We start from the raw sequence: 24402 nt of genomic DNA, 5'->3' as shown, positions 1-24402 counted from the left end.
ACCCCATTGCAACTTTTAAACTGATCGTAAAGTTTAATCTTTATCTTATACTTGAACTACTGCAATATATACCTTAAACTTGATTAATAGTTGCAATTTCTGTTTTAAAAAATTTGATAAGTAAAAGTAATCAAAATAGGTATTGTATGAAATTAATAGAATTTCAAAAAAAAAAATTAAAAAAAAACCAACATTATAACTAGTTTTTTATTATATGAAATTGATGAGTTTCGATATTACATTGAAATTGGTCAACTTTCTAGAGACTTTTACCTTGCTTTTTGTTAAAATTAGCAAAAATTGAACCTAAGATAAACATTTAAGTCTAATTTGATAAATTAAAAATTTATGGTGAAAATTGATACTCCTTTTGAATATCTCTTCTTTTCTTTAGATCATATATGACTATTCAAGTTAAGTAACCAGAAATAGAAGAGAAGTTGAGGCATCCTAGAAGCATAATATTATTTCTTCTGATCAACAAAAGAATTGTCGAGCAATATGCAGAGTTAAGAAAAAAGTGGGAACAAAATAAAAGATCTACACCGACAACACGAAAATACGATCTACAATAACTAAAGCACCGAAAACCAGATCCCGTCGCTCGTAACGAAATGTGCAACAATTTAGTAACCATGTTTCATACAATCAAACACATCAGACTTACCACCAGCCAAAAGAAATGCTCTCACCAAGATTCCATTCCAAAGCAACCACAGTCAAACATTTTGGTTGCACAAGAAGAAATAAAAGATCTCTTCCAGAATACAAAAGCTTTACAGAGTGCTCCCAGTAGTTGTTGATCTTTCTCCTTTCCAAAAACTGCTTTTGTGTAACAGTGTTTGGAGATGAAGTAATCAGGTAGTCTCTTGAAGCCTATATATGGTGATTTCTTGCTGCTTGAAATAGCGTCTGTCCTCTTCGTCAACCAAAACAAGATTCAAGTAGTACTTCACACTGAATTTGTTGTTGATGTTACGATGCGTTGGCGTCAACTCGTATGGGCTAAGAAACAGTCTGACTGGAATGGATTCACCTGCAGAAACAAGCATGTTCTGTTTTAAGATTTTGGATTCATTGACAATCTTTAGAACACGATGTGATAAAAGTGACTTTCATTAGAGTATCTTCGTAGCATCAGGTTTATCATTTGGTATGCAAAAAAAGAGGAGTATTTGGAGCACACCTCTAACTGGAGCTCCATCCATTAGCTCATACTTAGCCAACGTCTCTGTCTCAACGTGAGTGTTAGCTCCAGATCCGGTTGATTCTCGACGCCGGATCTCCAAATCCATATTTTTTATCTTGATTCTCACCAGTAGGAAATAAATCTTGCCAATGATAACATCTTTGAGATGGTACCTGTATGCATCAATTTTCTTCACTAAGAAACCAAATTGCTCTTCATCTAAAAAAAGAGGAGAAAACAATACAGTTTCTGAAGGGATAACGTTTTACACTTTGACTTTCTTGTATATAATTTTTCAATTTTAAGGACTTAAAATGGTGGCATATTAGAAAGAAAATCTTAAGATAACTTTCATGTATAATTTTTTAATAAAAAAGGAACTAAGAGTTCCTCCTCCTTCCTTCTTTGCTCCGCACTGAATTGCTTTCAATTTCAAAAAAATTAAAAAGTTCAAAGGTATCTGATGAAACAACCAACATGGCCCGCTTGTATAAACGCCAATAGAAGTCTGATCTTTGTAGGTAACAAGAACCAAAACTTCGTTGAAGATTTAAATTCATCAATTAAGTTGCGAGGTAAAAATCAGAAAAGTATGGTAAAAACCCCTGAGCCAGAAAATTTATTCCACTTACTTGCTTTTGTTATACTCAAACTCGATATGCAGGCAGTCTTCAATTCCAACTTCCATCTACAAATGGCATAAATAATCCAAATGATCCACAAAAAAAAACTTGCCTTGTTTAGCAGTTATAAATAGGCATTAGTGTGAGGATGCAACATAGGCATGAAAGTACTACACCTACTGATAATTGACAGAGTTTCATGCTATGGAAGTAAACTACCACACAATCCTTGTGTTCAAAAAGTGTATTCAATAATGAGCTAACAGCCATAAACAAAATTACTTTGCCTCTACACCATTCAGTTCCTACTTACTTTTGATGTAGCGTATTTTTATCGGTTTATTGCTATCGCATTTATAGATAAGTGGATCCCACTAAAATGTTTAAGCCAATAAAAATACACATCAGAAAGTCACTAACCAGTGGGTAGGCTAGTATTTTTCTAAACTAAATACTCGTAATCGTAGGAACAAGTGAAAACGGCAGACAACATAAAACTCGTACAAAAATTTTCAAGGTGGGAGGCATTTTACTGAACTGACCTTGATACCATTGTTGATTGATGGAAGTGGCAAATAGTTGCGAACCTGACGCAAACCAATTATTACGAGCTTAGATGTAACAGTATCCATATTGGCCAGATAGAATCGGCATTTAATATAATTAACATATTAAAATAAAAGTTATGCCGATAAACAAGAGTTCGTACTTATTGTGCCGCCAACCTCTGAAATTTTATATAAAATGAAACTTTCAATTTGAGAGACGTAAGTACAAGATGACAGCATAAGCTAGCAAAGAGGACAAAGCAGACAAAAAATAAATAAAATCACCCAAGAGGGGGGAACAAAGCAAAGGAACTAAACAGCCAAAATTCTTACGAGCAAACCCAATCACAAGAAATTGCAAAAAGCAAATAATCCAAAATACAGCAAGTAGAATCCCATAAAAAGCAACAAAGTGAATGGATTCCAATACCTTGGTGCCCTCGTACTCCATCCATCTACTACACTTTTCAATAAAATGCGCAAATATATTCCAAAACCCAAGGAAGTTGAAAATTTTCACCTAACTAGAGATCCAGAAAACAGTAGGAAACTAAGGGCTCTTTCTAGTTAATTATTCAAAATGAAGTGAAAAAATTCCAGAACATATACTTCATAAGGAAAACAAAACAATTTTTCTAACATTTAGAGACATTCTTTTTATAGCTTCAACAGCAATTTTTCGATTGAGGCTAACTTGAATTCTCTTAGAAATCAGAGGGAAGTTAACAATTCTGTAGAAATTCACATGTGGAATCAGAAAAGGCAGAGGACCTTTGTGAAGAAAGAGGCGGAATTGCTATTAATGAAGAAAGAGAATTTGCAAACAAATTAAATTTCGAATGGAAATATGGAAAGAGATTTATTGGGGAGAGATTTGGGGGAGGAGAGAAGGTTCTCCGTAATAAATGAACCCGTAATTTCTGAACCCAAAAGGCTGCTGCTATTCCTGATGATTCTCCAAAATCTACGCTAATGAAAAATAAGTCAAGAAAGTTTATTCCCCCATTACCTTTCTCCTATTCGCGGAAGAAATTCAAACCAAAGCTGAAGGACGAATCTAATTTGCAGCGACTAGAAATCCAATTTATTAAGAAAACATTAATGGAGGAGGGAGAAGATCGAAAAGTTCTTGGCCAAAAAGAATTACCGGTTGCCCTTCAGCAGGCTTTGTTCCCTCCACCAAAGACACTTTCAACAAAATTCCAAGTTTTTTTGCACTTTCCGAAGATGAAAATGAAGATCTTAATGTGAATCTTAGTAGCCCTGATCCTTCCCCTGATTGAATGAATTTTATTTCCAACTTTGATAATTCATCCGAATTTCTTTCTGATGAAGTCTTTCCTAGTCTTTTTATTTAGAAAAGGATCTCTCTAACTCCAACCTTGAACAGTCAGTCCAAAGAGTGGAAGAAAAGTTTGTTACCAAGACTGCTATTCCTCCTTTCTTTGAATCCGTGGGGATAAAGGTGGTCCCAATTCAGATTTCTCAATGAAGATTATGTCATGGAATGTCCATGGGCTATGTTGTTATAAGAAACGGTTAAAAATCAAGAAACTTATCTTGAAGCATTGTCCAGACATAGTACTCATTCAAGAATCCAAGCTACAACAGATTGATATTATGGTGATCAAGTCACCGTGGAGTTCTCAAGATATTGGCTGGCCTCAGATTGTATCGGCTGGAAAATCGGGAGGCCTCATTACGTTATGGGATGAAAGCAAAGTAGCTGTTCAGGAAGTCCTTGAACGAGTTTTTTCATTGTTCAGGAAGTCCTTGAACGAGTTTTTTCATTAAACATAATGTGCTCTTTTTCTAATTTGCAGGATATATGTATCACCAACATTTATGGCCTAACAAATTACAAAGAAAGGAAGAAATTGTGGTCTGAAATTTGTAATATTGCTGGATTCTCTATCAAACTTTGGTGTATGGGAGGGGATTTTAATGTCACAAGATGGGCTTCTGATCAGTCTTCGGGTGGAAGGCAGTCTAAGGCAATGAGGAAATTTAATAAAATTGTTGAAGAGCTTGAAATCCAGGAAATTCCCTTATCCAATGGCCGGTATACATGGTCAAAGATGGGAAATAACAGTACGCATTTATTGCTTTCAGAATGGGACTCCCTCTTTCATAACTCTCGTATATAGAGGTGAACGTATTACATCGGATCACTACCCTATTTTTTTGGACTCAGGAGAATTTGTTTGGGCGCCTTGCCCTTTTAGACTGTATCAGTTTAATTGAATCCAAGCTTTTGGAAGATAGATCCTATAGGTGGGCAGGTTATCTTATTTCTGCTAAGCTTAAAAATCGGAAGATTGCTCTGAAGCAATGGCACAATCAGAAAGAAAGGATAAGGTTGCAGAAGCAAAACTTATTGAAGAAATTTCTTTGCTTGATAGGAAAAGAGGAGTCGGGGTTAGAAATCGAGGAAGTGGGGAAGAGAAGTTCCTTAAAACAGAATCTGCTTGATCTTTATATTCGAGAGGAACAATATCTTCTCCAAAAAAGTAAAATCAGGTGGTTGGCTGAAGGAGATGAAAATAGCAAATTCTTTCATAGATTCTTGGCAGCAAAAAGGAGAAAAACTCTAATTTCTGAGATGCAAGATTCTGCAGGGAACTCTCTTGTGAATTTGAGGGATATTGAGATGGAAATTGTGCAGTACTTTGAATTTCTTTACAGAGAGGATGGTCAGCAGCGATTTTTACCAATTGGCTTCAATTGGAGACCTATTTCCGCTCAGAATAGGATCTGGTTAGAAAGACATTTCGAGGAAGGAGAAATCTGGGAAGCTTTAAAAGGCCTTGGCAAGAATAAGGCCCCAGGGCCTGATGGCTTTACAGCAGAGTTTTTCATTGAATTCTGGAAGTTCTTGAAGGCTGATTTTGCAAGATTCTTTGCTGAATTTTATGATAATGGCAAACTGAACTCGTGTATTAAGGAAACTTTTATATGTCTTGTTCCGAAAAAGACAAAGTGGAGAAAGTAAAAGACTTTCGTCCCATTAGCCTTATGACCACTACTTATAAGATTTTGGCAAAAGTGCTAGCAGAGAGGCTTAATAAAGTTATCTCTTCTACCATCTCTAGTAATCAGAGTGCTTTTTCAAGTCGAAGGCAGATTCTTGATCCTATTCTCATTGCAAATAAAGTGGTGAATGATTAGGAGTAGAAAGAAGAAAGGGTGGATTTTGAAACTCGATATGGAAAAAACATTTGATAAAGTTGATTGGATCTTTCTTTCAGAAGTCCTCAGACAGAAAGGCTTTGGCAAAAAGTGGATTAAATGGATAAACGATTGTATTAAAGGCAATAACTTTTCGGTTTTCATTAATGGGAGACCAAGAGGGAGAATTAAGGCTTCAAGAGGGTTGAGGCAAGGAGATCTCCTTTCTCCTTTCCTATTCTTATTGATAAGCGATGTGCTTAGTAGTTTTATGGACAGCATTCACCAAAACGGAGTGTTCGAAGGTTTTGTAGTGGGAAGGGATTCAATTCACATCTCCCACTTGCAATTTGCTGATGACACTATAAAGATGATGATGAGATGCTCAAGATCCTATTTGAAGCCATTAAGGCCTTTGAGTGGTTGTCCGGCCTTAAAGTTAACTGGGAAAAATCATCTTTGAGTGGCATAAATATATTTTTTTGATAAGAAACAAAATGTGTATTCAAATCAAGAAGGCCCCTAAAGGGGATACAAACAAAAGGCAGAGGGTAGAGCTAACCGTCCCCAAAGCTCTATACAATCACCGCTTTCCAATCTTATGTAAGCAAAATAAGATTGTAGTTACAAAAAACTTTCTTGTGTAGTAAAAGCCCACCAAGAAGCTAGATGCTTAATATTCACACAAAAAGAATCTAACAAAATCAACTTATCTTCAAAAAGCCGACTATTCCGTTCCTTCCATATCGACCATAAAAGAGCCCGGGCCGCACAATTCCAAAGAACCCAAGCTTTGCCCTTGAGCTACCTTCCTCCATAACCTTCAGCAATGAAATCCTCAATTCTTCTAGGAATACAGAGAGAGAAATCTAGCAAAGAAGCTATAAACCCCCAAACTTTGGACACAAAAGGGCAATGGAGAAAAAGGTGGTCCACTGTTTCATTGTTGCTCATACACATTGTGCACATAGAGGGAGAAAGAGTCCAATGAGGTAATTTCCTTTGAAGTTTCTCTGCGGTATTTACCCCTCTATAGAACAAAGTCCAAATGAAGAATTTTACCTTCTTTGGGACTCTAAAATTCCATATCAAGCTTGCAGTAGCTGAATTAAGCTGAGGAGAAGGGGACGTGAGGGCCATGAAGGCTAAATTGACTGTGAAACGGCCGGATGGGTCCACTTTCCACCATAAAATGTCCCTTCCATTTCCGATAGCTGCACCTTCTATTTTTCCAGTGAAGTTTGCCCATCTATGCATTTCCCTTTCAAAGAGATTCCTTCTGAAACCAAGATTCCAGATTGAGGCCTCTGTGCACCAACAATCCACAATGGACATACCTTTCTTGGAGGATAACGCAAACAAATCCGAGAAAGTAGTGGAAAGAGGGGCAGAATCAATCCATGGGTCCTCCCAAAATCTGACTTGAGCACCCGAGGATACTTTGAAGAAGGAGAACTTTTGAAAAGCTCTAAGGTTCCCTTGTATGTCCCTCCACAGTCTTCCGATAGAAGAACCACCCAAAGGTTTTGTCCACCAACCAAAAGACTCCACACCGTAAATAGTGGCTATCACCCGTCTCCAAAGGCTATCTCTTTCCACTATGATCCGCCATAACCATTTCATTAAAAGAGCATTGTTCCTTAGCCTCAAAGAACCAATTCCAAGACCCCTTTCAGACCCTAAAGGCAAACCCAAATATAAAATAGGAAGACATTCAGCTTTGCAACAAAAAGAATTTGCAGCCTGTACAACCCTTTTGTTTTCGGTTTCGGAAGCTTGGGATAGTGGTCCTCTTCATGGAATATTGTAACTCGAAGGGCATTGAAAGATAAGGAGATTATGGAGCTTTCGGAGCTTCTTTCTTGCATTTCTTCGGTTACTATTTCAGAAAATGCTGATGTTTGTTGTTGGGGATTGGAAAAGTCGGGCCTCTTCTTTGTTTCTTCTCTATGCAAGCCTCAGAGAGCTGATTTGCGGGTTTCAAAAGCTCTTCTATTCTCACTTTGGAGTTCGGGTTGCCCAAAACGAGTTAATATGTTAGTTTGGATTCTATTATATGGAAAGTCAATACAGCAGATATTTTGCAGAGAAAGTCTCCTAAGATGGCTTTACAACCATCCATTTACTTTTTATGTGCAGAAAATGGAGAAAGTTTAAATCATGTCTTCTTTTTCTGCCCATATGCTGCTGTTTGTTGGAATCTTTTTTTCCAGATGTTCCAATTAGTATGGGTGTGGGATCGTGAGTCTGCTAATAATATTTTTCAGATTCTACATGTTGTTTGTTGGGTTGGCGCCTAAAGCTAATCTACTTTGGATTAATGGGTTTAAGGCTATCATCTCAGAATTATGGTTTGAGAGGAATCAAAGGATTTTTTAAGATTCTTGTCGCCCGTCATTGGAATGCTTCAACATCGCCAAATTCAAAGCTTCTCAATGGTGTGTTATTTCCGATATGTTCTCTTCGTATTCCCCTAGTATGATTTGTATGAATTGGGAGGCCTTTATTTCTCCTTTGTAGTCTTGTCTTATGTTTTATTTTCTTTTTCTTGCTTTCTCCTTCGGGGGTTTGTATCTTTGAACAATTTTGTTCCTTTTCATATATCAATCAAAAGTTCGTATCTTGTTAAAAAAAACAGCAATTTTTTAATCAATTGTTGAAAAATGTAGTAGGAAATGGTCTTTTATAACTGTTTTCTAAGTCCTATATTACAAAATAAAAAATAAAAATGCAAGAGAAAACTCATATAAACTCGCATAAGAAGAAGAAAACAAAAAAAAAAACACCAAACATCCAAAATTGTCAACATCAATCAGAAGGGCGGAGGTGAGCAAAATAGAGTAGAACCACCAAGAAAATTATCAAAAACCCACATGAGAGGAGTCTATGAAGGACGGACACTTTAATTTGGGTAACATGTTCGTGTCCAATACTGTCGGACACTTGTTACCCCAATTGACATGTGTCAAACACTAGTTGTACAAATTAAATACAAGTCCAACACTTGTTATGCACATGTCAAACGCTGGCCAGGCATAATAAATAGATACAAATAGTAATATTAGACAAAATAATAACTTTTGAGAATGAAATACATCAAACTTGTTTTTTATCGTATAAATGCATAAACTTATTGACTTTTTTAATAGACGTGTCCTTGTTGTATCCATATCCTAAAATTTTTAAAAATAAAGTCTAACATTTCTGCAATATATCGTGTACGTGTATGTGTACATGTATGTGTATGCGTCCATGTCAGTGTTCCTGTCACTGTCTGCATTTTTCATCATTAACTTCACTGGAAGGAAGATACTATTGGGGAACTTGAGATGGTCTAAATGAACATTCTTGTAACCTTACCACTCTGAAGACTAAGCTCCTCTATGGAGAATTCTGATTAGCTACCAGAAACTATAATAAAAAGGAGGGGTCTTACGCCTTTTAACATTTTGATTCTTCTGAGGGATGGAGAAAGTCACATTTTAATTACACCTCAAAATCCAACTTCTCCAAGTTGCTCCAAGCGGTCTTTTTTTCTTTTTGAAAACCATATTCAATAACTCCCAGGAGAACATACTGAAATATTTTTTCCAAATCAATATTTACCTATAGGTTTTCTTCCTCCTCACCAATCATCAACTTGCCTCATTAAGAATAGCATAGGTAATATGCATTCCACATAGGTGACCTATGCATTGTGTCAAAGAGGACTTTTGCTAGAAATTTATAAAGACTTGAGACCAAAATAATTGGTCTGAAATCTCCCTAATTGCAACAGTGTTTTCTTTCTCTCAATAAGTTGTTTCTTTTCATTAAAGAAAAAAAAAAGATTTTTTTGAGAACTCAGTGAAAAAAACATCAAGACAAGGAGACTTTATGTCAAATATTTAAAGAGGAGAATACACCTAACGCGGTGTATGTGTGGAACTACTAGTTTACAATGTTCATGCATGATCAACATGTCCATCAGCTACCATTATTCAAACAGCATGCTATGCCACAGGAAAAAGAGGTAAGAAGTGTTACCACAAAGTCCTGATATTCCACTATGCTACCAGCATAACCACGACTGATGGTAACTTTGAGGACATATCTAGGAAGGGAAATTCAGAAAACACCAGACCATGAAAATCTCTTAGTTCACAAGATTTTAAATATTTAAAATAGAACCAGAACAAGAACATTTACCTTTTAACACATGTCCAAAATATATAAATAAAAGTCAAACTAAAGGTCAAGCGTCAATAAGAAGTAATGCATAACCAGCGCGAAGCTATAAGCATTCAAAAAAGAAGCCACCAGAAGATGATGACCACATTATTAAGAAAGATCTTAATTCCAAACGACTATTTACCTCAGCCTCACATTTACCCCATTATATGTCTCATATGGCATTTCAACTGTAGAAAATTCAAATGGGTACGTCTTCCTTTCGTATATTTCTCCCGGAACATCCAATTCGCGAACTGGAAAAAACAATAAAAGTTCAGTGCTGAAGAAGACATTACACATGTACGATAACAATTATTCAAAAACCGTCATAATGCATGCATCAAGGACAATGAATTTTAATCTGCCTCCCCTTGCACTCAGATAATATTATTTCTTTGGAAACGAAAGAGGTCCAGACAGTGACAAGAACGAACACATATAATACTTACCAAGAGAAGTAAAGTCATAAAAATTGCCTCTATCAAAGTACATCTCTGCAAAAAAGAGCATACAAGACTAACATCAATTTCTCAAAGAAATAGAAAGTATCAGTTTCTCAAAGAAATAGAAAGTATCAATTTCTCAAAAGAAAAAATAGAAAGTATCAATTTCTCAAAGTTTGATGCCCAAAAGGCACATAATTATTGGCACCTGGTAGCCTCATGGTAAAGATATTAGCACAACCAGAGTATATATAAAGAAATGTAGCCACATCCTCAAAAAAGAATTTAAAAGAAAAAACCCCCACAAAGCTAGACGATACATAAAATGGAGTGATTTGGTGCTAAAGAGAAACAAAGCCAATATTAAAAATGTATATTTTGACAACTAAAAGAAAATTATCATGATACGGAAGCAACAGAAGTGCACACCAATTTGACCGAGAAGCTCAATTTTAACACCATTGTGGTCAACCTTCTTTCCTTGCAGAGGATCTATAGTTATCTGAAGCATGATAAGAAAAAGGGAAGTTGGAATCCAACAATCTCCAATAAAAATAAATAAATAAAGTTCCCAGTAACTTCACAAAATAATTATACCTTCCCAGTAATATTTTCTTGACTCTGGAAAAGGGGAACCAAAACCGTCTGACCATTTTCCTTCTTTAACGGAACCTAAAGAAACAATGCATTTTTAAATAAAAGACATAAAAAAAATTAACTTTATTATGCAAAGCATTATGCCTCAGCAAAAACCATTGCAAAACTCAATAGCTTACACAGATAATACTCAAATTGTCAAAAGATTACACAGATACTACCTGTTTTTTATTTCAAAAACTCATCTGAATGAGAATTGGAACAAACATTTATTTTCTCTCCTCATTCATCCAATGATCTTAACTACTGTAAATGGGATACCTGCTTGCGTGTTTTCCCATCAGAAAATGTGATTGATATGTTGCAAGATGGCTTAAAAGCTCCAAGCAGGTAATTCTGAAATATCAAAATAAAATGTTCAAAAGTATGATACCATCTCATCAAAATGCGTGCAAGAAATATTTTAAATACATAAATTAATAAGATAAAACCAAAATCAAAGAAATAAGGTAACTCTGAAATCTATTTTGAAATTATGACTCTTTTGATATATGCCACAATTGGAGTACTTTCCTGTAACTCCTTTTGGCAGTTGGGTCAACCCCTTATTTTATACTTTTCATATTCCAATGACAAAATAATTTCCTTCTCATAAATAATAAATTACAATAATAAAAAACATTGGCATGCATAATTACTATAAATACTTAAATATATATTACCATAATGGACAGCAGAGAAATAGAGCTCCCAAACCTGACTCAACCAACCTGCATACATCCAAGTTCAACATCATAACTTTAATACTGCAATCACAAGCTAAGTATCCGTTACAGTCATCTCTACTGGAAACCAAAAATCATAAGTACTTTAACATTCTTTTTTTATCTAAAAGCAAATCTTTCATTAAAAAAAACGAAAGAATACAAAAGGGCCTAAAAAATGACCGCCCAAAGAGGAATCAAAGAAAAAACCTAAACTAACAAAACAAGAAATTGGCCCAATTCAAGAACCAATTTGGCAATGATACCAATACCGGTATGTATATTTGAACCATATCCCACGTTTAAAACAAATACAGCATGAGCTCAAAGTTGAGTTTTTTTAGGGGCTATTCGGGAGTGTTTTGAAAACAAAATTTCAGTTTTTAGAAAAGAAATATTTGTTTCAAGTCACCCGTACCCAACCTTCCTCTATCAATATCCCATTTGACCCTGTTCCAGTTTACCAAATGCCAACCAATATTCTCCTTGTTGGGCATGGTAAACAAAGAAATCTAACATATGTGATGGTTTGAGAGAGAGTCCTGCATAAGAGTGAGACACTCATCTTCAGAGAAGATTGCATTCTTCCATTTTTTGAGTTAGTTATCTATTCTATTGGTAATAAGATCCCAAAACGAAGATGTAAAGGTTTTACAGAAAGGGGAAGACTCAAATGAACCAGGCTAATTTCCATGAGAACAACCAAGGCTAGCTACAGCTACAGAGCTACTGAAGCCTTGGTAATGTAGTCATCACATTTAATTTTCAAAAGTTAAAACTTTCCATAATTAACATCAACGCTGTAAGCTTCTTCAAAGATCCTGACGACATTAAAAGGATTGCTTATAGTTGTGGAGAAGGGAGAAAAGAATCAACTTTATATGGTTAACAGAGACTAGAGAGTTGCCTCCCAAATCAAAACCCTTCATTATCAAGCCTTTAGAAGTGCACCATGGGAAAGAAGTCATTTATTGTTTTATATTGAGATTTTTGCATGATTGGAATGTTTAAGTTGATTGTGTAATGGGGAATGGGGATGGAGAATACTTCGTATGATTGAACCATTTGTTGGGATCCTTCAATTTTAGAATGATGATCAACTGCATTAACTTTAAGGCAACCGCAAAACTTTTAATCAGGCTATTTTATAGCGTTTTTTAAACGTTTCACAGATATTTTAATGTCTTGCATTTATTCTCAAATAATCTTATTTATTTGCACTTTCCCTTTGGTTGTTTAGAAGATGGAGCACATAGGAAGAAGTCAAGTCAATTGCATAGTTTCAATATATATTTTTTTTTTTCACGAGGCAACTGCCTGACCCCACAATGCGTAAGCTGGCCCGGACACTCACGGATATCAAAAAAGAAAAAAAAAATATATATATATATATTTATTTATTTAAACAATAAACAAAATTTTCATTAATATATGGAAACATAAATCATTCAGATATACAAACTCCCAAAGGGATGAAGTGCGTAAATGAAATAAAAAAATAGTACGAATAAAGATAAAGAAGTACAAAGAAACCAGCCAGCAAACAAGAAAGCTAAACAGTAGACAAGAAGGCCTTCCGATCAGAGAAAATCATGCTAGGGCCTAGGAAAATAGTTAGAAAAGAGATTGGATAGAACACACCATTGAGAAGCTTTGAACTTAGCAATATTGAAGCTTTCCAAATCCGTTCTTCTTTTCCCTTCAAAAATTCTTTGGTTTCTTTCGAACCATAACTCAGAGATAATAGCTTTAAATTCATTCACCCACAGGAGGCTTGCTTTGGGGGGCAATGAGGGCCCAAACAAGAGCTGAAATGTTTGACTTTGAGACATCCCTATCCTTTACCCAAGCAAAATTAAAGGCTTGGGAGAAAAGTGCCCAGCAAGATGAGACATATGGGCAAAGGAGGAACAATTGAATCTGATCTTTACAGTGAGCTGCACAAAGAGCACGCACTGACGGCTGAAGCAACATGTTGGGAAGCTTCTTTTGGAGGTTTTCTGTTCTGTTGTATTAACCTTTCCATTAAGGAGAATGCATGTTAAAACATTCACTCATTTTGGACTGCATGAGTTCCACAGCTTTGAGCAATAATCCTTAGGCAATGAAGAGGAAGGAACTCTTGGTCTCCATAGTGAGTTAACCGAAAAAGACTCTGAAGAATCTAGGATCCATCTCAATTGATCCTTTTCATCACAAAGAAGAATCGGATATAGGCATGACAAAAAAGTTAAGTATGAGGACTTTCTTATGGGAAGATTATTCAAACGGCAGGTTGAAACATTTGGTTCGTTTGGATGTTTCTTCTCTTTCTTGTGAGGAAGGCGGTGTGGGTGTTGGTAATCTTATAAGGAAGAACAAAGCTTTGCTAGCTAGATGGGGTTGGCGATTTAGCAACGAGCCTCAAGCTTTATGGTGTTTGGTAGTGGCAAGTATTTATGGAATTAATGAGTGTGGTTGGAACATGGCAAAGAGGTTGAATGGCTGCATGAGCCGTCCTTGGTTCAGCATCAATAAACAGTGGCTTTTGGCAGAAAAATTCTCTAGATTCAAAGTTGGCAACGGTAAGAGAGTTCTTTTTTGGCATCATTTGTGGTTAGGAGATTCTTTGTTACGCTTACAGTTTCCCTCTATTTTCAATCTCTCCTCGAGTCCCTCAATTACTGTTTATGAACCGTGGGACAGTAGATCTTCTTCATGGAGTTTGGAATTGAGGATAGCTCTGAAAGACCTTGAAATTGAAGAGTTTGCCAACCTCTTGGAGTATCTTTCTTCTTTTACTCTTAGTGAGGAATAAGATGCTAGGCTTTGGTCCCTGGAGTCTTCTGGTTCTTTTTCAGTGAGTTCTTTATGCAAGTATAAAAAGTTTCATTCCAATTTTCCTAAAGTTTATTGTGCCTTTATGTGGAATTCAGGGAGTCCAAAAAAACGTGAGTTTCTTAATCTGGATTTTGCTTAATGGGAAAGTCAACACTGCAGAAATTCTCCCAGAAAAGCTTCCTAATTTGGCATTGCAGCCCTCAGTCTGTGTTTTATGTGCTGTTCATACTTCATGGTGAATTCCAGAATCATGTTTTCTTCTTCTGCCTGTTTGCTACTGTTTATTGGTCTAGTCTACTCAACATTTTCAACATCCTCATGGGTTATGGATTCGGAAGCTTCAAATAATGTCAATCAGCTGCTATTCGGTTTGAAGATATAATATAAAGCAAATCTAATGTGGGTAAATGGTCTAAAAGTGATTTTGTCGGAATTATGGTTTGAAAGAGAGTTTTCGAAGGAAAATGTAAAACGGCCTACGAATGCTTCAATTTGGCCAAGTTTAAAGCTTCGCAATGGTGTGCTCTTTCCAACTTATTTGAGTCCTATTCACCTAGCATGATTTGTTTGAATTGGGAGACTTTTATATTTCCTTTGTAATCGTTCATTTTCTAGTGATTTGTTTGTTTTTCTTTTCCCTTCTTTTCATTTTCACTATTTCACTATTTGGGAGGAGTTTGTATCTTTGAAAAATTTTTGTTCCTTTTTATAACTTCAATGAAAAGTTCGTATCTTGTTAAAAAAAGAGTTAAGCAATCTTCCAATTCCTCATCCTTCAACATTCTTATCAGGAAGAGACTGTATCCCCAGCATCATGGACTGATAGAAATGGAGAATAGGAGACTCTAAAGAGAAAGGAGAATCTAACCTTTAGGATCATGTCACCCAGCCATCAATGGTGCCATACAAGGATGCCCTTGCCATTTCTTACTTTAAAGAAGGAATGTCTCACCACTAAAGACCACTGCTTCTGAATGTTAAACCATGGACTACATCAGCTGCTAATTTTTTCCTAGATACAATCCAACCAAATCGATCAGTACCATTGATACTTGCAACAACTATACGCCAAAGAGCAGTAGTCTAAATACTGAAACGCCAGCCCCATTTAGCTAACAGCACATGATTTCTTTGCAAAAGCCTTCCAATTCCCAAATCTCCTTTTTCTTAACAAAGGGAAGTAGTGTCCCATCTAACCAAGTGCTTCAAAGAACCCATCTGATTGTCTCCCCAAAAGAAAATTCTTAGGAATTTCTCAATCTGATTACTAATGTGAATTGGCATTTGGAAGATTGAGAGAAAACACAATGAAATGCTGCCAAGCACTGAAAGACAGAGTCAGACTTCCTCCCCGAGAGAGCTGGTATTTCTTCCATCTATCCATATTTTTCATAAACTTTTCTAAGATGGGACTCCAAAATCATTCCTTTTAAGGTTTCCACCCAAGGGCAGCCCCAAGTACATAGGCAGTCTCTCAAACTTACAATCATACATTTTTGCAACCCATGCCACTTCCAAAGAGTCACGATTGACTCCACATCGAGAAGACTTATCCCAATTTATCTTTAGGCCCGAAAGTCATTCAAAAGCCTTAATAGTCTCGAACATGTGTCGTCTACAAATTGTAAATTGGAAATATGAATGAACCCGATTACTACCAACAACGAAGCCTTCAAATAGTCTCTTCTCATATATGCTGTCCAACAAGCTGTTTAAGACATCACTTAGTAATAAAAACAAGAAAGGTGAGAGGGAGCCACCTTTGTCTTATACCTATTAAACCAATAATTCTTCCTCGAGGCCTACCATTAATGGAAACTAAAAACTTGGCTACTCTGATGCAACCATTGATCCAACTAATCCATCTGTTCCCAAATCTTTTTTCGAAGGACAGTAATCAAAAAGGCCCAATCTAAGAAGCACGGACACGGATGCGGGACACGAGGACACGGCGATACGTCAATTCCTAATTTGACACAGACACGTTGGGGATACATTTATTTTTTTTTAATATTTTTTAGGATATATGTAAATTTAACACGAAAAATGCTAAATACAATAAAATGCGTACATCCTTCAACAAAAGTTACAAAACAAAGTTCCAAAGGTCCAATATAGTGACAAAACAAAGAAGGAAGGGACGTAAAAGAGGATTGTTTTTATTAGAGTTTACTTAAGAAAAAAGAAAAACAGAGGCAGGGGCGTCGGTGGCGGCAGCAAGGGCGGGCGGGCGGCGGCGGCAAAGAACGCGTGCAGCGTCATCGGCTTCGTGGGAGAGGGGTGTGTTTTTGTTATCGTGGGTGGGTATTAGGTTTTAATCAATTTTTCTTTTTAATTACTCATGGATAATGGGTCTTTTTATTTGGGCCCAGAAAACCTCCCAGGCCGTGTCCCAGTCATGTCCGATTTAAAAAATAATCAGACACGCCAAAATGCGTGTCTTACACGTATCCGGGCGTATCCGTGTCCGACACATGTCTAACACACATACTTCGCCCAAAAATAAGTGTCCGTGTTTCTTGGGGTCCAATCTACCATCAAAAGTCTTCTCAATATCAAGGTTTAATAGCCATCCACTCTTCTTCTAAATTCTGTAGCGATCCACAACTTTGTTTGCTATTAACACCGAGTCTAAAATCTATCTCTCCTCAATGAAAGCGCTATGATTGATGGAGATTGTGCTGGACATCACTTTCTTAAGTCTCTCAGTGAGGACTTTAGCCATAATTTTGTAAGCGAGGTGGTAAGACTAATAGGTCTAAAGTTTAACGTTTAACCCTTTCCACAACTTCCTCTTTAGGTGTAAGACAAATGAAGGTTTCTTTGATGCAAACATTAATAAGACCATTTCTATAAAATTCTGCAAATAGTCTGACAAAATCCCGTTTCCCCTGCTGCTAAATCTTTACAAAAAAATTTGATGGTAAAGCCATCAGGCCCAGGTACTTATTTTTCCCAAGAGATTTAATGGCATACCAGATTTCTGCTTCTTTAAAAAGCCTCTCTAACCAGCTGCTGTGTTGACTTGAGATTGGCCTCCAATTAATTTCCTTTGGAGAGAACCTTCCAGCACCTTCATTTATATATAAAGCTTCAAAGAAGCTAATAATTTCTGCTTCAGTTTCCTTTTGATTTACAGTGGGACTATTGTGGATATCCTTCAATTTCATAATCTGAGCCTTTCTTTTTTGTGCAACCAAGTATTTGTGAAAAAAACTTACTAATTTCGTCTCCTCTATCAGCCACTGAATCTTGCATTTTTATAATCAGATTTTGCTCCTCCTTTATGCATAAATTCAGCAAGTTTTCCTTCAAGGAACATCTCTTCTAAACCTCTTCCGGAGAAATACCTGAAGGTTCATCAACCTCAACTATTGAAGCTATCTCTGAAGTGATCTTCCCTACTTTCTCTTTGCACTTTTTTTTTTTTTGATAAGAAACAGAGTATATTAGAGACCAAAAAAGGAGCTACAGCATAAGGGCGGGGGCCAAGGTGGCCCTCCCCTAAAGAGCTACAACATTGCAGCTTTCCAATCTCGAGAGAGTAAAGCTATATTGTAATTACAAAAGAATCTCCCAGCCATAAGACTCTGTAGACTTGAAGAGATCACATAATCTACCCAGCCATAAGATCTGTCCTCCAATAGTTTTGATTCAATCAGACTAACACACTGTTTACTTTGAGGCCTGAGTTATAAAATCTAAAGGAAAAAGTTCCCCATACGAAGTCCCCTGCATCAAGAACAATAGAATAATGGTTAGAGGTAATTCTTTCAACTGTATTAAACTTGCAGTTGCTAAACAAAATATCAGAGACAAAGAATCTGTTCAGTGGCGACTGGTATTACTACAGCCCATTTTCGACCAAGTGAACTCTCCATTTGATAACAGGACTTCCAACAGCTCTAAATCTTCAATAATTTTATTGAATTTCCTCGTGCTCGTAACTCTGCCCACTGAAGATCGATCCAAAGTCCACCTTGTAACATTAAAGTCACCTCCAATGCACCAGTAATTATCGCAAAAGCTTGGAATATTCCGAATTTCTTACCAAAGGAGTTTCCTTTATTTGTAATCAATTGGCCCATAAACATTAGTAATAATCAAATTATTCAAATGGGAGAAGGAAATAGAAACAGTTACTGAAATTTTTCCTTCTAGGACTTCAATCACTCAAACTATATTCTCATACCATAGAGTTAAAATTCCACCAGAGCATCCTTCGGAATCAATTTGAGCCCAGCCAACGTCCTTCAAACTCCAAACGGACTTAATGAAAGCTCTATCAATCAGCTGCGTCTTTGGTTCCTGAAGTAGAACCACCTCCGGACATATTTAGTTGAATAGTTTTCTTCACCTTCAGCCTTTTATTAAAATCCCTTAGGCCACGGACATTCCATAAAAGGATTTTCATGCTACATTTTGAATGGGGAAAGAGAGATTTGGACTGCCTTAAAATATGAAAGAATTTAATTCTTAAAGCATCTTGTTGATTGGACCTCAATGATGGGAGGAGTATCAGAGTTGTCTTTCCCAAGATTCGAAATTGTGGGTAAAGAATGTTCTTCAAGTCCAAACAAGTAATTGAAATCTTCACAAAAATAATGCTGAGAAGTCGGTTAAATGTGCTAAAGCTGCTTGCTTATCCGTAGATGTAGGGGAATCTTTGCTGCTAATGCTAACATTAAGTCCATCTTCGTCATCTAAATATAAGCTGATCTTATCTTTCCTCTGCTCATTTGTTGAGTAAATGTTTCCAAGACAGAGGGTTGAATATTTATTAATTTGTGCCGAAATTTGTGCCTTAGGAGCTTCAATATCCTTGTTAAAAGAACCCAATAAATTCTTTTGGGGTAAATCAGTCATAGATAATCTTTAGTTTCAATACTAATGTTTTATGACTATAGTTTAGAAGAAGAAGCCAGTGTAGGGAAACTTTGATGTGCATCATTATAGTTATATCTCAGGCAAACACACCACATAATTCTCATACTTCTCAGTACAATATTTTCATGGGTTTAAACTACAATCCGTTGGTTGATCTTTCAAGATTTGATGATCATAAGTACAGGCAATTCATGGGACTTAAATATCATGGGCAAGTACCTCCAAACAGTTACACCCACCATCAGTCACCGAATTGGATCCATTAAGGGTTTTTCACTAAGCTCAACCATGGGGTCTTCAAAACATGTTATAGAATTCTATGTCAGTATTCCTTTATCTACATGAACGTTATGATACAGGGGTTTCGAATTGAGTATTCACAGAAATCATGCAAAACGTAAGTATGGATGTGCATGGTATAGTTTGGTTCAATTGCATGCCAAACCAAACTTCTGTTATTTTCAATTCAACTGCTTTAATCGAACTGATGTGGTACTGTTAATTTCAATTTGCTTTCAGTTCCAGCCCAAAAAGCATGAATTCAAACCAAAATGAAACAAAAACGCGAAGAAAATATTCCAGTGAAAATTAACCAAATGGAAAATGGAAACGCCTCCAAGCCTTGCAGAAAGCATGAATCTAAAGTCAACATTTCCCCAGACCAATCGAAATCCTACTAGGAGAAAGCAGAAATCAAATATTGAAAAATCACAAAACTTCAATCTTACGGGTTCGAGGAGGAATTCAAAGGGCGATTGGTGGCAAGCCGGCGGCGCTGACGGAGAGAGAGATCGTGAGGGGCGGAGGATGGCGGATGTTCAGAGCTGAAGAAGCTTGAATCTTAGCGGGTGTATCAATGGCGACGCAGAGGGAGGGGGAACTCTGAAGTTGAAACAGAAGGGGCTACGTTTTTTCTTTTTCTTTTTTTTTCCTTTTTTTTTCTCTCTCTCTTCGTTTCTACTGCTAATGACTAACGTGCGACTTGCACGTGTTTTACTAGTTTTTTTTTTTTAGTTTAAATCAAGGTTTTAAAATTTTATGTTGATGGTTTTTTGTTTTTGAAATAATGTTTTTAAAAATATATATATATATAAAAGAGAAATAAGGTAAATTTGAAAGTTTAGCAAAATTGGTTGTAATTTTAGGTAGATCACATGCAGCGACTTAAATTGAAATAGTCATTGGATGTGATTTAAGGCGAAATCATGACCATTGGCTGTGACTTAGACTTCTCTGTGGCGTGGTTCCAGCTTTTACACTTTGGAACCACATTTTCGCTGACGAAAATTGCAGCCAACTTGTCAAATCAACATTTCTCCATGTGGTTTTGGGTGGGTCTTTTTTTTCAAAATTGTCTCCACTGTGGTCCCCTTGAAACAAGTACTTAGTCATCCTTTGATTTGGTTTCGTAACTTCTTCCGTATGATTTTGTCTAGCTCGTTACATTTAGCTCTTAACATCTTTGCAAACTTATCTATAATGTATTAAAAAGTATGGATGTGGAAGAAACATTTTTTGGACAATATTATCCTTCATTTTTTTACTTAATACTATGCATGCCATTCATTTATGCTTAAGTTTTTATTTGACTTTTTTCCCCTTTTGAAACCATATTTCATTTCCTAGGTTATTTTGATATATATATATATATATATATATATATATATATATAATACTATACATGTCATTCATTTATGCTTAAATTTTTATTTGACTTTTTTTCCCTTTTGAAATCATATTCCATTTCCTAGGTTGTTTATATATATTATATTTGTCTTTTGAAATTATTTTCCAATTTCGTGGGTTGGTTATGTGTTCGTTTTCTTTGATCTGTTTATTATTTTTTGTTTTTTTTTTACCTTTTAAAATTATATTTCAATTGCACTCAATTTTGCACGAGTGTTAAAAGAATGTAAAGAGTTTTTTCCATCATCATTTAATAGTGTTTAATTATATTAAAAGGTGGTAGAATTTTAAAAGTTTAATGATTCTATATAAAAAGACCCTCTTCACTCATTTTCAACAACATTGTGAGGTTTATCTTTTTTTCTTCTTATTCTTCTTTTTTACCCCATTTTTTTCTCTCACGATGTTTTGATTTTTTTTTTGTTTTGCCTTTTGAAATTCTTTTCCAATTTCGTGGGTTGGTTATCGGTTGGTTTTGATTTGATTTTTTAATTTTTTTTTTACCTTTTAAAATTCTATTTCAATTCCACTTAATTTTGCATAAGTGTTAAGAATGTAAAGAGTTTTTTCCATCATCATTTAATAGTGTTTAATCTATACTATCTATATCTATACTATATATAAATGGGGCTATGGAGGAGAATCTTTGTCTTTCATTTTTGCCCTCCACTTTTTAATAAATACCTATTTTACCTTTGAAATTTATGTAGGATGCAACTGTTAGGTCAAGGTATTTGTTGAGAGAAGTGATGTGTTCATTCACATATAGGTGCGATTGAGATTGATAATTATTTATATATAATATAATAGACCGATGTGTTTTTTTTTAGATAGATAAGTTAATCCAAGAGGTGTGATTGATGAAATGATATATTCATTCCCAAATAGGTGTGATTACAAACATCTATATAACATGAAAGAAAACACCATACATAAACTTGTGTATTTTTTCTCTCTCAAAATGTTTATGAAGGCTTTTCTCTTGCAATGAAAATTAAAAATTTTCGTTATTTGCAAGAGAAACACTGGAGATCCAAGAATCCATAAGTTTATTTGATTTGATGATGAGGTAGAGTATAAAATTACATTTTTATATTAATATATTAATGATTTATTTTAGTTTATTAATGTTCGTATTCTTCGTAATATAGACTCTTGATTGTTGCTGTATATGTCTTTAACTACTTTTAAATTCCCTATTTCATGTTTATTTTTATGTTTATGTCTTTATTAACTAACTTGAGTACTTAACCATGAATATTTATTACTTGATTTGTTAAATTAATCATTTCATATTATAAGGGTTTTTGTTTTCCTATTTTGCCATTTAAATTTTCAAAAATTTATTGACAAGAGCAAATTATTCAGGTAAATATGTTTGTTGAGAGAAGTTAATCCATTGGATGTGGTTACATAAAGAAGAGTGTTATCATCCGTATATGGTGTGATCCAGACTATGATATGAAACATCACAATCAAATGGTAGAGATGTATCTATAAAGGTGAATGTATGTTTCTTATTTTGCTTTTTAAGTTTTCGTAAATTCATATTTTAGTTTTTTAAACATCATTTTTAATATATTTGGAAAACAAACATTTAATTCCACATGCATTGCAGGTGATTATTGCTAGTATATATAAATGGGGCTATGGAGGAGAATCTTTGCCTTCCATTTTTGCCTCCCACTTTTTAATATATACACATCTTACCCCTGAAACTCCTACGGGACACGACTATTCGAAGATGCCTGTTGAGATAAATTAATCTAAAAGAGATGCGACTGTTCGATAAAGTGACGATGCATCCATCCACGTACAGGTGTGATTGCAAACCACCTATAAAAGAAAAGAAACCCATGTATTTTTTTTATTTTGTCCAAAACTCATGTTCGAGACACTGTAAAACTTCCTTGAGAATTGTGTGACTGAGCAAAAACAAGTGGTGCAAGTAATTGATAATCATTAAAGAAAATGAAAGTAATGAGAGTTGTGAAAATTAGAGACCTCCATCAGCGACAATGAAAATGACGTTGAAATTATATATCTATGATTGGAGGTTTATTTTTTTAAAATTGTTGATCAATTTTATATATGTGGACTTTGGCCTCTAATGTCCTATTTTAAATGGTTAAGGATTCTTCGGTTCAATTTCATTTGGTTTGCATTGGTCTACAAGATAAGTTTATTTTTTCATATTCAAAAGTTATGAAATAAGTTGTTAGATCATATCCCTTCATGAAAGATCTTTTCGTTTATTAAAATGGGCGAACATCACCAAAAACCTGGTACCTTATCATCTTCTCGAACGAGAATCAACAAAAGTCGAAGATCCAACTAATTTCACGAAGGAGATTCAACAAGGACCTGATCAGATCATATAAAATGTAAGTCCTAAATCATTTGAATACTTTAATTTATTTTTTATTCTAAAACCTTTACGTTCATTATTCAAACAAAATGTTTCATACTAATTATTTACTAATTTATATTCAACATTTTTTTACTATTCATATTATATTTCTAAATTTTAATAGATTAACTTTCAATACAACGTTGTCGTTCAAAACTTCCTACATAATGTTATTAACTTCAAATATTTTCTTAAAACAATATTCCTGATGATGATTTTTTTCTTTTCCAATATGTCGTCATACTAGAAACTTTGTATATATGCATATGATTTATTGTTTCTAAAATTTGTAATGATACATTTTAGGGTATTATTAACTTTTTTTTTTCAAATTTGTTTAATGTCTTACTTTCTTGTATTGAATATATTATGAAGTGTTAAAACTTTTGAAGTATTATAGGAAACAATAATAAGAAGCAAATTCACTGAGAAGTTTCATAACATTTGTGTTACTCTAAAAAAAAACTTTGTATCAAAATTCTGAATGTTCGCCGTTGAAAAAGGAAATGTGAAGATTGTTAGTGTAGAAACTTATGATATTAGCTAACAAAACATGCAGTCTTTTAATGGAGTACTCATACCATTCGAGAATTCTCTTAATACGACACTTGTAGTCAAGCTAAGTGAAAGTAAACTGGCTCTTGTAGAAATCCATGGTTTTGGCTATCCTCAAAGGCCAAAGGCTTGAAGGTTTCATCCTTGGTACAAAATCAATCCCTTCAAAATTTGTTGCAATCAAAGAAGGTGTAACAACTACTTACACCGTCAATCCCGCATTTGAAGAATGGACTGCAACCAACCATGCTCTCTTAGGTTGGATGTTCAGTTCAATAGAGCAAACTGTGTTAGGCGATGTAGTAAGCCTCGACACTTCAAGAGAGGTGTGGAAAGCGTTGGAAAACAGATACAGATCAGCCAATAAGGCTCATATCAACCAACTAAAAGCTAACCTGCAAGATACCCGCGAAGGGAACATAAAAATGGCAGACTATTTAGCTCAAAATAAGCAAGCAGATGATAATTTGTCTATAGCAGGTGAACCCATTTCTGATTCT

The 24402-nt window shown here is 35.2% G+C and overlaps 1 protein-coding gene across 2 annotated transcripts; it reads right to left on the bottom strand.

Annotated features, from left to right (window-relative positions):
• Positions 1-448: 448 nt before the first annotated feature.
• On the bottom strand, positions 449-20189 carry LOC111017859 (vacuolar protein sorting-associated protein 26A). 2 transcript variants are annotated; one of them, XM_022293737.2, is made up of 12 exons: positions 19980-20189; positions 11503-11550; positions 11102-11176; positions 10781-10855; positions 10613-10685; positions 10190-10234; positions 9883-9994; positions 9555-9621; positions 2355-2399; positions 1822-1877; positions 1187-1362; positions 449-1036 (listed from the first exon to the last, which is right to left on the bottom strand). In XM_022293737.2, exons 2-12 carry the CDS (start codon positions 11503-11505, stop codon positions 858-860), a joined length of 906 nt encoding a protein of 301 aa, XP_022149429.1. In that variant the 5' UTR covers positions 11506-11550; positions 19980-20189; the 3' UTR covers positions 449-857. The 2 variants fall into 2 exon arrangements, with proteins under 2 accessions (XP_022149429.1, XP_022149432.1); XM_022293740.2 differs by lacking the exon at positions 19980-20189 and adding an exon at positions 17341-17947.
• Between the last annotated feature and the right edge of the window lie 4213 nt (positions 20190-24402).

Source organism: Momordica charantia, assembly GCF_013281855.1.
Source record: "Momordica charantia cultivar OHB3-1 chromosome 1 unlocalized genomic scaffold, Mcharantia_2.0 BLBB01000001.1, whole genome shotgun sequence".
Taxonomy (NCBI): domain Eukaryota; kingdom Viridiplantae; phylum Streptophyta; class Magnoliopsida; order Cucurbitales; family Cucurbitaceae; genus Momordica; species Momordica charantia.
Note: the sequence above shows the minus strand (reverse complement) of the source record. Positions and strands in the feature narration are given on the sequence as shown.